The sequence below is a fragment of the Ovis canadensis genome, chromosome 6 (assembly GCF_042477335.2).
Source record: "Ovis canadensis isolate MfBH-ARS-UI-01 breed Bighorn chromosome 6, ARS-UI_OviCan_v2, whole genome shotgun sequence".
NCBI classification, from domain to species: Eukaryota; Metazoa; Chordata; class Mammalia; order Artiodactyla; family Bovidae; genus Ovis; species Ovis canadensis.
In genome coordinates this window covers 38,291,648-38,308,915 of record NC_091250.1, presented here as the reverse complement: position 1 = coordinate 38,308,915, position 17,268 = coordinate 38,291,648, and the positions used below count along the sequence as shown (strand labels likewise).

Genomic DNA, 17,268 nt, shown 5'->3' with positions numbered 1-17,268 from the left:
TTTAAGTAAGGTCACATTCACAGGTATTAAGAGTTAGGACTTGAACATATCATTTTGGGGGGAGGCCAAAGTATTTATTTAAAACTCATCTTAAAAAAAATAAAATAAAACTCATCTAATGAGGAGGCAGATTGGTATAGTGAAAAGGAGTTAGAATTCAAAGATCTTAACTAAGTGCTGACTGCTCTTAAAACTTGAGGAATCACTTAGCACCCCCACCCCCACCACACCCCATGCTCACATACAGGGGTGTTTAAAAGACTTAATGGGCAGTGAATGTGCTTTGGGGACATGGAACTGTTCATTACAATTATATTAGCAATTACAAAAGGATACTAGTGTCCTTTTTTTTTTTTTTCTCCTAATGTCATAACTTGAAAAATTTCAATTTCAAGCCTATAGAAATGTTGAATAGTCCAGCAAATCTTTATTGGTTGTTAATATTTTGCTCTATACATATATATGTGTGTGTACACACACAGAAAGGAATTTATGTATAGTGTGTGTGTATGTGTGCATATATATATGTAATGAACCATTTGGAAGCAATTTTCAGACTCTAGGGTAATTGCAATGGCAATATTAAGGGTATTTAAAATAGTGCCATGTGTTCACTCATGATCTATTTATTGAGACATCACTATGTACCAGAACACTGGCTAAGGAAGGGTACAAAAATGTGATGCATTTCAGGACGCTGCCTTTTTTCTAGTAGGAGGGACAGAGACATGAATAGTTTCCCTGTGGTGATGAACACTGTAGTAGTAGTCTGCGTGCAACAGGACACAGATGTCGAGAGGGAAGAAGGGCATGGTTATGCAGACGTTCCAAAGGCAGTCTGTGTAAGCAGATATTTGAAATGTGTAGTTTGCTAGGCTAGGCAAAGAGAGGGAGCAGTGGGTACCAGGACATCTGGTCCAAATTTCATAATCATTTCACACTTTAGCCACATTAAAAAAAAAATGTATTTCCCAAATTTATGCATGCGAAGAATCAGTCAGAAAGCCAAAAGTGAAATGTTTTTTGAGGGATCTAGTATTACTTCTTTAAATAAAATACTTATGTCACATTCATTACTCTTCATAATGTTCTCATTGATTTAGAAAGAATGAGTATGCATTGCTTTTCATATTAAGATGCTGCTTTTGAATTTTATTGTATAAATGATACAGATAAATCTAGCAGCATTTTCTCTGATTACAGCATGACAAACATTTGGCTACTCATATTATCAAAAACCTGTGCTTTACCTTTCACTTTTAATATGCTGTCTCTAACAAAGGCAAACACTAACCAGCATTAGGGTTGGTTGGCTTGGTTTTAAACCATGCTTTCCTGTCTATGCACAGGAAATCCTATCAGCAAGAGACGGTCCTTTATGCCACACAAGAGTAAAACCTGCTGAAAATTGTAATTTCGAAAGCTTTTCTTTGTGGGCATTTTTGTCAGCACCAGAGGTGGGGACATGTTCTGATATTTCCATTTTTAAAGAGAGAGGTCCTTGAAGTTTGAGTTTTTTCCCCCTTGTCTCAAGATTAATAATTTATATTTCCTAAAGTTTATATGTCTTCAGTGAGATCCTCAGTATTTTAATGTGTTCGGGGGTTTACTCCCCACCCCTGACCTAATGCACATGTAAGCTGCAGCAGATACCCCTGCTTTGCTCTCCTTGTCTGAAGTGGGGCTGTGCTCTCCTGAGATCAGAGTTTTGCCCTTTAACCAGCCATTTCCCGCAGGACCACAGGAAAGGTTTTTGTTCTGCTAGATCATCTTTTCTGCTCTGAGACTGGTAAATTCTCGCTATAGGATGGGGCCCATTTTTATAACAACACGTTTTTTCATTCCTTTATTTCCCTTTCAGCAAACAGTGGATAGTGTAGATGAACTTTACTCCTGAGCATTGATGTGAAACACATTTATTGTTCCTCAGTTGAAAATTTGCATACCTCACGACTGGATCTGAAGTGTTCTTTGTTTAAACACTGTGTTTCTTAGTCTTGATTTTAACTAGACATACTATTGATAGATTCTTAGGTATCCAAGAATGTCCAATAATATACTAGTAAAGAAAAGGAGTAAAATATTGGTGTTTATTTTTAATGCCTGATCCAGCACATTTACTGACTAACTAGTGTATTATAAAAACTGAAGTGTGTTTGATTTCTGTGCTGTCCACAGACATTTCATAGATGACTTATTTAGACTGAAATACGAAACTCAGAAATACAAATTTTAAATCCTGAATGAACTAAGTAGGAAGGAAATGTTACTCTTGGGATAAGTCATTTTTAGTAACATTTCAAGATAGGTTATAATTCAATCACAATATGTTGTTTACCCACTGTATTGATTTTCTGGTGCTCCTGTAACCAATTGCCACAAATTTAGCAACTTAAAAAACACAAATTAATTATCTTACAGTCTAGAGGTCAGAAGTCCATAATCAAGGTTTGGCAGAGCTGTATTCCTTCTGAAAGTTTTCCTTACCTTTTTGAACATCTAGAGGCTGCTTGCCTTTTTTGGCCTGTGACCCAACCCCTTCCATCACTTTAGCCTCCTATTTCCATTGTTACATCTCCTACCATTCACTTTGATCTCTTGCATCCCTCTATCAGGCCCATCCTGGATAATTCAGACTAATCTTCCCATCTCTGTATTCATTTGTAAAATCCCTTTTGCTATAGGAGACAGCATTCCAGGTTCTAGGGGTTGGGATGTGGGTGTCCTTGGGGGAGCTGTTATTCAGCATATCAAACCCACTAAATTCCAGATATTTTCATTATACTAGGTAAATAAAGATGAAAAAAAAAAAGATGAGGGAGCTCAGTGCTCAGTTAATCTGCTTTTTGGACTAAATTATATTCTGAATTTTTCTATAAATTGTTCCAAGGCTCTCACTGTCTGAATCTTTCAGGATTTGCAGTTGGATGCTAGAGGAGGAGTTTATTTTCCATTATAAAAGAAATACAGATTTCTAGGATTATATTCTCATGTTTATATTGCTAAGAGAGTATAGGCTTTAAATCATTTATTCAACAAATATTTAAGTACCTACTCAAATATACACTGGACCCTGCAGATATACTAGTAAGCACACTACACTAGGTCCTTATCTCCATGGACTGTACACCTGGGTTGTTCTTCTGAAATCCCTTTGTCACACAACCATAGCCCAACCCCATGTAAAGTTCTGTACACACGAGAACTTAGTTAGGTTTCCTGAGAATATTTTTAAAATTCTGCTTTGAAGTATTTTCAGGTTTTTGTTTTTAGTTTTTGTTCCTATAATTAAGTTTTAGGTTTTTCAAGTTTTTAATACAGTGGTGGGAAAGTAATGATTGAAATATTTAAATTTTCCTTTTTGTAGATGTTTCATCTGGATCCTCTGAATCATACAATGTTTAGTCCAGAATTATTTCAACCGGAGATGCCACTGCCAACAGGTAAGAAAATTCTTCATCTCTTGCCTATCATTTTGCTTTTGCTTTTTCTAAAATTTGATTTTTTATACACTCTTTTATGAAGTCAGTGAGTTACCTAGAAAGGAAATGGTGATTTATGTTTTAAAAGTCAGTTTTCAGTATACTTTTTTGGACTACATTTGCACAAACATGTTTGATTCCAGTTACCCATTGTATCGGAGAAGGCAATGGCAACCCACTCCAATACTCTTGCTTGGAAAATCACATGGACAGAGGAGCCTGGTAGGCTGTGGTCTGTGGGGTTGCTAAGAATTGGACACGACTGAGCGACTTGACTTTCACTTTTCACTTTCATGCATTGGAGAAGGAAATGGCAACCCACTCCAGTGTTCTTGCCTGGAGAATCCCAGGGTTGGGGGAACCTGGTGGGCTGCCATCTATGGGGTCACATGGAGTCAGACACGAGTGAAACAACTTAGCAGCAGCAGCAACCCATTGTATACTGATAATTGTTGCTAATATCTGCTAGCACAGCTCAAAAGGAACTTTTTTACTGTGTGGGATTTTTTTTCCTTTCACCCAATCTTGTTATCTCTGGGGTCTTTGTAACTCCTGTTTCCTTTGCCCCAGGCACAGGAGGCAGTCTCAAGTCTCAGATGTATTCCCAAAACACTTACTTGAGTACCTATTGAGTGCCAGCTAGTATACCACACACCGGGAACATAAATTGTACAAAAGTCATAAAAATCATCTTAGTAGAAAAATTATCTTTTTAAAAAACTTCTTCCTTTATGTTCTGACCAGTTGGATAAACTCATAATAATCATCTATCCTCTTAACATGACTGTTAATTAGCCCCATCAACAAGTTGATTTTTTTTTAAAAAATGAATGATTTTTTAAAAATCAGTCTCTGTTTTTATTGCTTTTTATGTAAGCTTGCTGTGATAGCTCTTTTTATGTATTCCTCACATCTCCAGAGGGACTTAACAGATGTTCAAAAGCTGTGTGAGTAAATTTTGGAAGTTGTATAAAAGAGAGTTTTGTAATTACTGAAGTACATCAGATATTCTATTTACCATGGACTTGCTTATCCTCAATGGGAGACTTTGTGCAGTTTGTATCATTGTCATTTAAAATTGCTGTTGTTACTTTGTACTTACTGTTCATTTTTTAAATCAGGTTTTTTTTGCATTTTTACATCTATTATTTCTAGAAGTTCATGCAAGGGGAAAAAATAAATCTGCTAAATCTTCAGCTTCATTAGCTTCACTAAGTGTATTGCTGAGGCCTTTCTTTACCCCACAGATCATAGCTGAGATGTCCTCAGTTGTCCAAAATAAGCTCTAGATTAGCTTCCTGTGAACAACTAAATGTCTTGATAGCTTCTGTGTTTTCTGTGAACTTCTTATTCTGGGGATCAAAGTCTTTTTCTTGGTTTTGATGCTTTATTGAAAACATAAAAGTTACTGCCTTCAGGAAACATATACTTTTCCATTTAATGGCTTATAGATGCCAAACAGTATCCTGATGCAAAAGATTTCCTAATGTTTTTATTTCCTCAAACTTATGGAGATAGAAATACGGTTATCAAAAGAACCAGCTCAGTAAATATTCTGTAGTCAAAGTTTCATGTTGTAGGAATTATTTAGCCATAACATTAGAAAAAGGCTTCCCAGGTGGCAGTCGGTGTAAAGAACTTGCCTGCCAATGCTGGTTCGATCCCTAGATCAGGAAGATCCCCTAGAGGAAGGCATGGCAACCCACTCCAGTATTCTTGCCTGGTTAATCCCATGAATAGAGGAGCCTGGCGGGCTACAGTCCATGCAATTGCAAAGAATCGGACATGACTGAAGCAACTTGGCATGCATACAACATTAGAAAAATTTATACAGTTATACCTCAAAATTGTATTCTCCAGTTATTACCTCATCGTTTTTTATTGTCACATGCACGTTCCCTCTGCATTGCAGTGGCAGAGTTCAGTTTTTTATAAACCAAGATTTGTGGAGGTTTTATTCACATTTTAAAGGAATAGAGAGGTTATATAAACCAATATTAACTTGTAATTTTCATATGAACTGTTTTATCTTCTCTATTTCTTGAAATCTAAAACCATGCTACTTGTTGAAAACTCTACGAGTTATGGCACAACTGCTAGGTCTGTAACATCATGCTGTAATTTAAATTACTCTACACAGTAGGGTGTCAATTCATGGCATGGAAATGCAGCCAAAGAAAATTGGCATTAAAGCAAATATTTGCATAGCAAATCTCATTTTCTAGTTGATTTAACGTTTGAGTGTATTTCCTGAAAGAGAAAAATGGTCCCTTTTCACTAATAGAATTACCAAGCCTTAGTATTTCATGTATTTAGAAGAAATTAAACCATACAGCAAAAATAATAACAAAATTTCAAGTATTTTTCGAAGAGTTACTAAGAAGTGAGAGACTTGAAGTCTGATATAAATGTGCTCCAATTCCTCTGTATTTTCCATGATATCCAAATGTTGCTTCATTTTTTTTTTTGCTTAAGTATATTTGATTTACAGTGTTGTGTTAATTTCTGCTGTACAGCAAAGTGATTCAGTTATACATATGTATACATTTTTTCATATTCTTTTCCATTTTGGTTTATCACAGGATATTGAATGTAGTTCCCTATGCTATATAGTAGGACCTTGTTGTCAAATGCTGCTTTCTTAAAGACTTTTCTTCTTCATATGTTCATTTAGTTCTCTGGAGAGAATGTTTATGAGTAGATTTGTTGAAACGTTGTATAGACCTTATTAATGTGAAAATATTTATGTTTCTAATCAGTTTTATCTCCTTAGAAATTAAATTCTAGTCATTTTTTTTGGAATTTTAAAGTTCTAACAGTTTCTTTTCTAAAAAATACTTGAATAGGTCCAGGAACTAATTTCAGACAAAAAAAGGAAGATAATTTACCTAAATTCTATAGCATTGCTCAGTCCCTACCCTTTTTCTTTTCTTGTGTATGTTTCAGCTCAAATTCAGTTGTTTTTCAACTGACTTCCTTGTAAACTTATTGAATAATAACAGGAAATAATTATACCTTAGTTTCCTACAGTTCTCTGCCTTATCCTGATTCATCATAGTGCTGAAAATAAAAATAAATCGTCTCAAGTTATAGTTTATTTTTAATTTCAACCTGAAAGTTTAGCTCTTCTTCGTAAATTTATTTATCTAAAATAATAAGTCTTGAACTTCTGGTCTAGAGACAGTGAAGATTGAAATGGACACAGAAGCATCCTCCTAGAATTTTTTTAGTACCATTTAAATTTACATTCAAACAAGTGAGAAACACCATGAGCCTCTGTGTATCACAGAGCCTATGGGTTATTATACTTTTAACATGACATACAAACCAGCTGGGAAGCTTAGGGACTTTATCATATTGAATAAATTTGTATTTATACTGTCAGAGGTTTTGATTTTCCTTTGAGTTTCTAAACTCAGGTATAGTCAGGCTATCATTAAGCTTCTAGTAATCTTCGTTCTTATTAGTTGGTATACATCCATCTAAATTATTTTCAGAATTTTATAAAATGCTTATTTTGGAACAGAGTTTATATGAAAGTACAATATTCAAAAATTTTACCCAGACATCAAAAGCTATGAGTTAATAAGAAGAATCTACCATGTCTGATGGACCAAATTAAACATGGGAGAGAGGAGGAACAAGCTAGCCAGTTAGGGAATGAGGGCAGCACTTGTGGATTCAGGTATTGACCGGGAACCCAAACTTGGTGTAAGGAAAAGCAGAGAGCCTGAGATCATCATCTGTGTGTTTCACATGTGTAGGTTGCCGGCTCAGCCTCTTGTAATTTCATATTAGGCACATTTTCTTGTGAATGGAAGTCAGTGTGATGATGTGATGGCAAAAGGAAATTTCACAGTGACCAGGAAGTGGTTGCTGCTTTTAATTGGTATTTGTGTCATTATTAAAAATGCTTTGTTAGTAGACATGATTGTGAAGGTTGTTGACGTCTTAATTCTTGCCAGACGTCATGCCTTTTGTTGCGTTCTGCGAGGTGCCATCACCACTGAACAGACGTCTAGATGGTATGGTTCTCTCTGATGGTGTAAAACTGTTACTAAATAAGGATAAATTTAATAGTCAAAAGAAGATATGCCTTGTGGAATTTTAGCTAAAACATTTATTTGAAGCCTCTGTTTAAAAACATAATCAATTTTTTTACTTGCTTTGTATATATATACACACATATATATATATATATATTTTTTTTTTTTTACCAAATTTGAGAAGCCTCACAGTTTCTTTTGGTTTCTGTTTGTTGTTTTGTTTTTAGCAGATGGCCCATACCTTCAAATATTAGAGCAACCTAAACAGGTAAGAAGATAAAAGGGGTGGGACTTTCTCTTTAATTGTTAGATCCATAAGTCTTAATAATACCTCCAGCACTGAATAAAATAGTAAATGAATTTTACAAAGGAAGTAGCTTATCTGGAAGATCAACAACCTGCCAAATTATGTAACAACTTTATCATCCGCTTTCCTCTTCTCTTAGTCATTGTTCAGAGTGTCCTGAACCTCAGTACATAGTTCTATAAAACTTAAGTATTGATCCATGGTATTCCATGATCTCCAACACTTTGACTTACCAGCCACTCCTAGAAGAGATGTAGGTTATCTCTACTCGTTTTCATGTGTGAGGAAATACACATACACACAATTCATATACACTGAGTCAGGTGCTTCCACCATGTCCCTGCACGTCAGTACTTCTGAGTCTTTCTCCATCCTTAGGAGCTACCGCCTTTGCTATTTGGAACATGTAACCTAAGATACTAAAAGTACCAGTGGAGTATAGATAAAGTCCTAGAATAGACAGTCAAGTTCTCTCGGGTATTAACTTTAGATCTAGCCTCTTTGGAGTCAGGAGAGGAGCATTTTATTTTATCAGGCCCTTCCCTGGTGGCTCAGACAGTAAAGAACGTGCCTGCAATGTGGGAGACTAGGGTTTGATCCCTGGGTCAGAAAGATCCCCTGGAGGAGGGCATGGCAGTCCACTCCAGTATTCTTGCCTGGAGATTTCCATGGACAGAGGAGCCTGGTGGGCTACAGTCTGTGTGGTCCCTGGGATTTCACTTTCCTCTTACTACTGTTATTTATAGAGGATACCTGGGAATTGAAATGGCTTCCCTACCATGTCCCTGTGGGTAAATAAATACTTATTGGAAATTGGATGGGACCAGTGCTATGAAAGAGGCGGGAAGAGACTCTTTAATATCTTCCCATAGTCATTAGGGGATGAAGTAATGGAATAGTCCTCTGCAGAATGAGGACAAAGCTAGCAGATCTCTGACTGGATATGCATATTTTCACAAACGTGTGAGACTGAGGATGCGTGTGTCTGCTTTCTTGCAGCTATATTACCCAGTACTTTTCCTAAATGGTTTTAGTAGCTCAGGCTAGTAAGCGTAACATTTTTGTATTATGTAACACTTAACAAATACTAACTAGGTCAGGATCTTCAAGTATGCATGTGGTTACTGTAATCATGGTATTACATATGTATTTGGGTTTTGGTCAGAATATAAAGGATATCAGTATCTTATCTATGACCAAATAGACTACACTTACGAGGTTGACCTTTGATAAAAGTTTTTGGTGTGGGGACTGGAATACCATATGAGACTTTGGGACATTGTTTTCATGGCTCACAGGTGCCACACCCTGACTCCACAGGCTGCCGACATGACTTTGCTTTATGTCCATTCCCAATTCCCTATCAGTGAGTTCTCACAGGAGGCCACCAGTTTTCTCAAAGGACGCTCCCAGTGGAAGTTTATCCCCTAACATCCTGTGCAGTGTTACCTGGCCTCCTGGGAAATTTCCGGATAATCCGTGAAACCAAGAAATCAGCTAAAATTTATTTGCATACTAGGCAAAATGTGTTTTTCAAATATTCATTTTCATAAGCATAACACTACCATAAGGTTTTTAAAATGAAGTTTCTTACTATGGGTCAATAGTCATAAGGAAAAATTGACGTTTATGATTTATCTGAAGGATGAGTTATGTAGTTTCAAAATTTAATTCACTGTTGGTGGATGTGTTAAAGCTTATCTGAGTAAATCAATGTGTTTGCTTACCAAACTGTAATATTGTGATGTCTGACTCCAGTGAAAGTAAGAAGGTTGTATTGAAGTCAGACTTTCTGACCGGATGGATGGAGCCTTGCCTTTGAGGTTGATGACTCATTTTAAGCAAGTGGAGTTACTGAGATGAATGGCTGTGGATTGGTAAACCTTTAATCTCAAAATTTTAGAATCTGAAATGCATCCAGACTATGCATTTGAAGACATCCTAGTTTCCTTTAAAAAAAAAAAAAAGATAATTTTCTATCTTCAGGTTATAAATTCCTTTGCATAGAAGTTTAGATACTTTTATCCAACTATGAATGATATATGTTGTTTTTCAAATGATAAGCAAGGTATTAAGACAGGTCTCTTTACTCATATTTTACTGAACACCACTCCCAATAAGATATAATAATAGTATAAGTATATATTTCTCCAACTGTCCTAAAGTAACTTTATGATTAAAGATAATGAATGACTTTATTGTTTTAAAAATAACATCTAGAAAAATTTTCTTTTTTCTTTGGAGTCTCTGCCACAGTTTTCCCTAGCTTTGACAGAAATGAGTCATAGCATAGACTACTACTAATCTTTAGGATAGCTAGTTCTGTTGCATATTATTAAGTGCTAATTATCTAATATTGTTTAAAAGCTGAAGTTGTGTTTAAACCGATTAGCAGTCGAGTAATCCCTATTTTATGGTTAGCCAGTTCTGGAGGCTGACTGTTGCTTTTTCATGCTTTTAGAAATTTCATTTAATTATTGAAAATACACTAACAGCCTTTGACTATAAAAGATATAGAGCTGAATTTGTAACTTATTTTTTAGTTCGAATTTTTGAGAAGCAAAACAAGGAGCTGCTGCTGCTAAGTCGCTTCAGTCATGTCCGACTCTGTGTGACCCCATAGACGGCAGCCCACCAGGCTCCCAAAACAAGGAGAGTCACCTTCAAATCACTAATCTTACCTCAGAAGGCTTTCCAGGTGTTGATGTTTGGGGTCACCTAAGGACCCCTTTTCAAGAGTTTTTTTAGGTCCCACTTTAATGAGTTTGGAGAAGGCAATGGCAACCCACTCCAGTACTCCTGCCTGGAAAATCCCATGGATGGAGGAGCCTGGTAGGCTGCAGTCCATGGGGTCGCAAAGTCGGACACAACTGAGCGACTTCACTTTCACTTTTCACTTTCATGCATTGGAGAAGGAAATGGCAACCCACTTCAGTGTTCTTGCCTGGAGAATCCCAGGGACGGGGGACCCTGGTGGGCTGCCATCTATGGGGTCGCACAGAGTCGGACACGACTGAAGCGACTTAGCAGTAGCAGCAGCAGTTAATGAGTTGATCATATACCCCAGACCCATGTGTGACATAAGGTAGCTTCCTCCCCTAGGGAATTTACGTCTGGTCTCACTGGTCCTATAAAAGATACTTTAGACTGGTCCTCTTTGGAAATTAGAAAAGTCTCACAGAATTTAGAAACAATTCCAGGTGCTTTCCCTGAACCTCTCAGGCTGTTTTTCAAGACCCTACGGGGCATAGTGAAATGAAGTACAGTCTAAGGAGGGCAGAAATTTTACATTGATCCATTAGCTCAAAGCCGTCAAAACCTGTATATTCAGTGAGCTCCACTACCCAGTGTGCAAGATAGAAAGCCCCCACTAACAAGTAGTGGTGTGCGGAGCTTCTGAGGGCCTAAGGATCTAGCACTGTTTATATGAAGTCAGTCCCACAATAAAGTAAATGAAAGGTGAGAATGTTCCTTAAAGTATATTAACATATTCTTTTCGTTAAAGGGTGTATTTGAGAAACAGAAGACCATCTGGTCAAGAGACTGTATAAACTACTAACACTACCACAAACTGTTTGATATCTTTATAAAGCTGAGTCTTTCAGGAAAAATGTTGAAATCTCCCTTCATATGATGATGAGAGCCATTCTCATAAATGTCCTTGTTTTATTTTTGGTATGCAAATATGCACAATTACAGCTGTTAGCTTCTTAAGTCATAAAATGTTAAAACTGGAATAGACCTTGAATATGGTCTGATCTTCTTACTTGAATTAAAAAAAAATACATGGAACTCACATGTTTATCAGCCCACATAGTAAAGCCTTCTTGCTAATTCCTAGTTGATATTACTGTGTCTATAAAAATTCTTGAGTTAATATATAAAGGGACTCTCTGGGTTTGGATTCTTTCAGGTCAATTAATATATCCAGCTTGAACTTGATAGTATTAACAATCTTAAATCGAAACTTCTTACCATTTGAACTGTTGAGAGTTACTGATCAGATGTGCGGGCTTGCATAGGCGGTGTTCTGTAACCCTGATGGGGTATATTTAACAAGACATTTCTGTATTCCCTCCTGAACCAACTGTCATCAGAGTAGGTAAAGGAATGCCTTTAAATAAGAGTCAGAGAAGCTTAACTTTGAGTCATATGGCCAATTTCAGAGCTTGGCAGAAGCAATGTGAGATGAGGAAACTCTGATGCAGGCAAGCTGTAGCATGTCGAGTCCTTAGGCCTAAAGTCTGCAGCAGTTTACTCTCCACATAGCACAGGAGGAGAGCTTCTGCAGGGCCAGGGACCTGGCTTTTAAGCCACAGCTCAGGGCCCAAATATCAGTTAACACCAATATTCATGATAAGGTTATGGGGAGAAGTGGTTCTCATATACAGTCCTCTTTCACAGATTGTGTCTCCTCTAATACACACAATAATATAAAATTTGGGTGTAATTTTATCCCCATAAGTTTTTAGTAAGTATTCCTCAAACTTGCTCACCTTGTGTTCACCTTTGCAGAGAGGATTTCGTTTCCGTTATGTGTGTGAAGGCCCCTCCCATGGAGGACTCCCTGGTGCGTCTAGTGAAAAGAACAAGAAGTCCTACCCTCAGGTCAAAGTAAGTTTGTGATGTCTTTCCATGTGAATTCGGGAAGATTTGGTATCCTCAGAGCAAAAGAAAGGAATGCTTTAAATAACTACTGTATGCCTCTGCTTATAAGCTGAAATGTTCACATGATTATTTATAATATTTATGTAGAAATGTGTCTCGTAGCAATAGAAGTGACAGATTCTAAAACTGTTAATATTTCCACTTAGTACAAATTATCTCAACATTAACAAAACTTTTATTATTTCTTGGTTATCTTAAAAATTTGTTTAGTTGTATACTTCCTAAGACTTGTAAAATGCTTTGAGAGAGTGCTCAATTTCAGCTCTTTAGAGACCTAGCAAAAAAATAAGACTCAGATGACTGAGTGTGTGGATTATATAGTAGAATACCTCAGATCATGAATTCTGATCCAGACTCTGCTACCAGCTGTGTGCCTTTGACTGAGTTATCCAACACTTCTGAACCTCAGTACCTGGTTGTGCAAAATGCAGACTTGTTAAGGACCTGTGCTTTGTCGTCTTCTAAAGATTGAAAGAGAAAATGTATCTCAGTGGTCCAAAAGGGCCTCTGCTTGAGCAACTATTCGTCTACACATGATGGTCCTTGGAACATACTGCTTCGTGACATGCTGTGGTGGGCTTAGCTGAGCTTTTTCTACTTCTTCAGGTTCTTTTTCTTTCTTTGTATTTAATTGAGAATATCATCCACTGAGGTAGCTTGAGTTTTTTTATTTTTGTAATGTAATGTCATGTTTCATAGACTGATTGCTCACGGTTTTGCAGGTAAACCAGTCAAATATTGCAGTTTCATCTTTTGTAAACATTTTCATTTGTACAAGACAGACCCTTAGTAAAATTGTGATATCAAAGAAATTGGTCTTTGGTTTTGCCAGCTTTGCATTTTGTTTCCTCCGTCTCCTCATAGCCCACTTCTAGGCCCAGGCCTTTCTAATTTCTTACCTCTGGTCCAAAACAAAACCCTTGATTCTTTACCTCTTGAGTAATATTGTAGTATTAGTCCTATCCATTGTGTTTGCATTTTAAGTCTCCTATCCGAGCTCTTGTGTGGAATGAAAGATGTGTTTCCTGTTCAGGATTATTAGTCAAGATAAATACAGGTTTAGCCACAGATTTATGGTCTCTGGTCCTTTAGAATCTGAATGAGGAAATAAGAACAGCAATAAAACAAGGGTATTAGCATTTATTAAGCACCAAAGATTTGCCAAGTGCTTTACATACATTTCGTCCTTGGAAGGAAAGTTATGACTGAAGTAGACAGCATATTAAAAAGCAGACATTACTTTGTCAACAAAGGTCCGTCTAGTCAAGGCTATGGTTTTTCCAGTGGTCATGTATGGATGTGAGAGTTGGACTGTAAAGAAAGCTGAGTGCAGAAGAATTGATGCTTTTGAACTGTGGTGTTGGAAAAGACTCTTGAGAGTCCCTTGGACTGCAAGGAGAGCCAACCAGTCCATCCTAAAGAAGATCAGTCCTGGGTGTTCATTGGAAGGACTGATGGTAAGGCTGAAACTCCAATATTTTGGCCACCTGATGCGAAGAGCTGACTCATTTGAAAAGACCCTGATGCTGGGAAAGATTGACGCTGGGAGAAGAAGGGGACGACAGAGGATGAGATGGTTGGATGGCATCACCGACTCAATGGACATGGGTTTGGGTGGACTCTGGGAGTTGGTGATGGACAGGGAGGCCTGGAGTGCTGCAGTTCATAGAGTCATAAAGAATTGGACACGACTGAGCAACTGAACTGAAACTTACATACATTATCTTTTCTATCCTCATAACAGCCCTGGTAAGTAAAAAGTCTTAATACCTGTGAGGAAACTGAGGCTCTTAAAAGGGAGCCTTGTGGTCCTCACAGGACTGGTGGCTTGTCGTCCTACAGCAGACTCTTGCTCATTGAACTGTCATGTGGAACATGTGCATTTGGGAGACTGGAAGCAGAGACCTAGGGAACAGGACATGGGAGGATGGCAGTAAGAGAAGACACAGAATTGTAACTCTGGGCAACAAGAGAGAGGAGCTCAGGAATAGTGGGTACTGATATCAGGGAGTCAAATCCAATACGTGTTTTTAACACGTGTCTGTGTCTCCTGTATAGAAATACTGTATGTGTTCATATGTGTGATACATATTATGGGCATTGACACTGATTACGATTGTAATTACTGAAGAATTAGCATTAAGAGTAAAACTGGGAGTTTTTTCTGGACTGTCTCTGTACAAACAAATATAAATTACAATATTGTCAAGTGTTGACTTGTATTGCTGTAGTCTTTTGTAACTAAGTAACAGTTCTTGATACTAAAAGATACATAGTAGTAACTTTGTTATAGATATGTTACCCAGTGGAAAAACTTTATATATACTATTATGCTCAGCCTTTATACATCCTTCTCATGTAGTGGTTGATGCCTCACATTTACAAAATAGTCTAGAAGTAAAACAACCTAGTGGATATTTGATGTTCTTCTCAAATCATAGTTTATATATCAAGGAGTTTAATACTTATTGGGAAATCTAGATATGCAAACAGCTAATACTAAGGAAGTCAAAATATAAATGTGTATGATTAGTCATTATTGACCTTCAGCTGCAGCTTCACTATTTCACCCAATTTTTTTAAATTCACTAATTCAACATATATTTATTAAGCATTTAACTCAATTGGAAGAAAACATAGAGCAGTTCAGAGAGTCTGTTACAAACTATCATTGTTCTCTTAGCCTGTCATCATTCACTGAAAGTTTGTAATAGTTAAAGGAAGTAATCTTATTTATCATAGAAACTCTTAATCAGAAGAGCTGATATGGGGAGAAGAGAGAGTCAATCACGAGGTAGTTTTTCCAGAGCTCTTCTTCCAATATCACTTTTAATAATCTTTTTTACAAAGGATAGTTAGGGTGAACTTTTGGTTTATAAAGGGATATAAATACCTCCTACATGTAAAATTTAGGCAAAGGAAGGAATTTCTCTGTGTGTGTCTTTATCAGGAGGATGGTCACCATCATACATGTGTCTGCAGCAGTTCACTAAGCACCCGCTCCATGTGAGGCTGCAAGAGAAGCTGTGTGACAGATGCAGCTCAATCAGGGTTTCTCACACTCATCACTACTAATGTTTTGGGTGGGAAGACTTCATGCTTTGGAAGGTTTCCTGGTTCATTGGAGGGTATTCAGCAGCATCCCTGACTTATACCCACTAGATGCCAATAGCAGCGGTATAGTTGTGACAACCAATGTCTCCAGACATTGCCATATGTCCTGGGGTGGGGGGCAGAATCACCCTGCTTGAGCACCACTGATCTAGATGCAAAGTCTAATCAACCTTAACCCTTCTTCTTTGCATACTTTTCTGCTATATAAGACAGTAGCTCATAGGTTATATGAGAGGACTTCCCTGATGGCTCAGATGGTAAAGTGCCTGTCTACAATGCGGGAGACCCGGGTTCTTGCCTAAGTCTATTATTTTGCAAACATATATACTTTTCCTGATTATTAGATGTTTATTTTCAAGATGATGATCATGGTGACTCTGGAATTTCTTCTAGAATGTCTGAGTTAGTGTGGCTGGATATTAAGGAGAAAGAGAGAAAAGAGAAGAAAAAACATATCCTAAACATTCCATATCCTATGGTAACTGCATACCCAACATAGGAGTTCTGTTGGTTCTCTGTTGTAAACTGTTACAGAAGAGAAAGTGAAAGTGGAGATGGTGTCAGTCAAGGTTGTAAACCTGTGTAGCTGCTGTGTGAGAGCAATGAGAACATCTGTGCCGTGGTCCTCAGCCTCCCTTCCCATAGAGGCAGGTGTAATGGACAGTGCCCCCACACTCTTCCCCAAATCCCATTTCTGCAGGAACTTCAGAGGGAGAGCATTTACATCTGCAGGAAGGAAATGATACTTCTGAAATTTACATATGATACATGTTTATTAAAGTATATTTGTTCAGGCTGAAGAGTGGAATGTTCCAGGCTCTGCCTTTTCCTCCTCTGTAGGTTCTTAGCGTCCTCTCTCTCCTCCAGCCTCATTCTTTCTCTTCTCCTCATGCCTCTGGGAAACATACCACGTCCTGGAGAGGCCCCTGGAACACTGGTGGTTCGCATGCCCTCGGTCTTACATAGGAGCAGTGAAGTGCTGACGGCCAGCCCCAAAGCTATGGGGACTGGCTGTGGTTTGGGGGCTGCAGACCCCTAGCTGTGGTTTATAGAACTTGTAAACATATAACCTGCTTGGGTCTGTCTGTTGCTGATTGTCCAAATATGGTACCTAAAGTTAAACCATTTTAAAACCAACTCTAAGAGCCTACTCCAGTTCTCCATTTGCTACTGGAATTTTGTCCCATGCTTAAAACCCCATTTCTAGTAAGCTGGGTATAGGCTGGGCTTGGACACACTCTTACTATGTTGAGATTATTTCTAGGATTAGGGCTATTGAGCCATCCGGTGTTCTGCATGTTTCTTTCATGTCAGAGGATGCCATTTAGCTTATTTAGCTTTCAAGAGTTTTCACATTCTTTTTAAAACATTGTTTTAATTATAAAAAATTCCATGTGTATAGAACATTTAAAAATTGATGTAAAGGACACCATATACCACTACCTGATTTAATAGCGACAGTCATCACTCAGTATCCTGGAGGATTGTTTCTAGGATCCCCACAGATGCCATAATTCATGGATGCTCAAGTTCCTTTTATAAAATGCAGCAGTATTTGCATATAATCTATGCACATCCTTCTGTATGCTTTAAACCATCTCCAGATTATTTTAATGCCTCATACAATGTAAATACTATATAAATAGTTACC

General features: G+C 37.5%; 1 protein-coding gene across 2 annotated transcripts in view; it reads left to right on the top strand.

Annotated features, from left to right (window-relative positions):
- NFKB1 (nuclear factor kappa B subunit 1) overlaps positions 1-17,268 on the top strand; it is a 125,287-nt gene that overhangs the window by 28,967 nt on the left and 79,052 nt on the right. The window contains exons 3-5 of one of the 2 annotated variants that reach the window (XM_069593609.1): positions 3,368-3,443; positions 7,756-7,796; positions 12,351-12,449. In XM_069593609.1, the coding sequence (XP_069449710.1) occupies positions 3,368-3,443; positions 7,756-7,796; positions 12,351-12,449 (216 nt within the window). The remainder of the gene's footprint in view (positions 1-3,367; positions 3,444-7,755; positions 7,797-12,350; positions 12,450-17,268) is intronic. The other variant, XM_069593611.1, reaches the window with a different exon arrangement.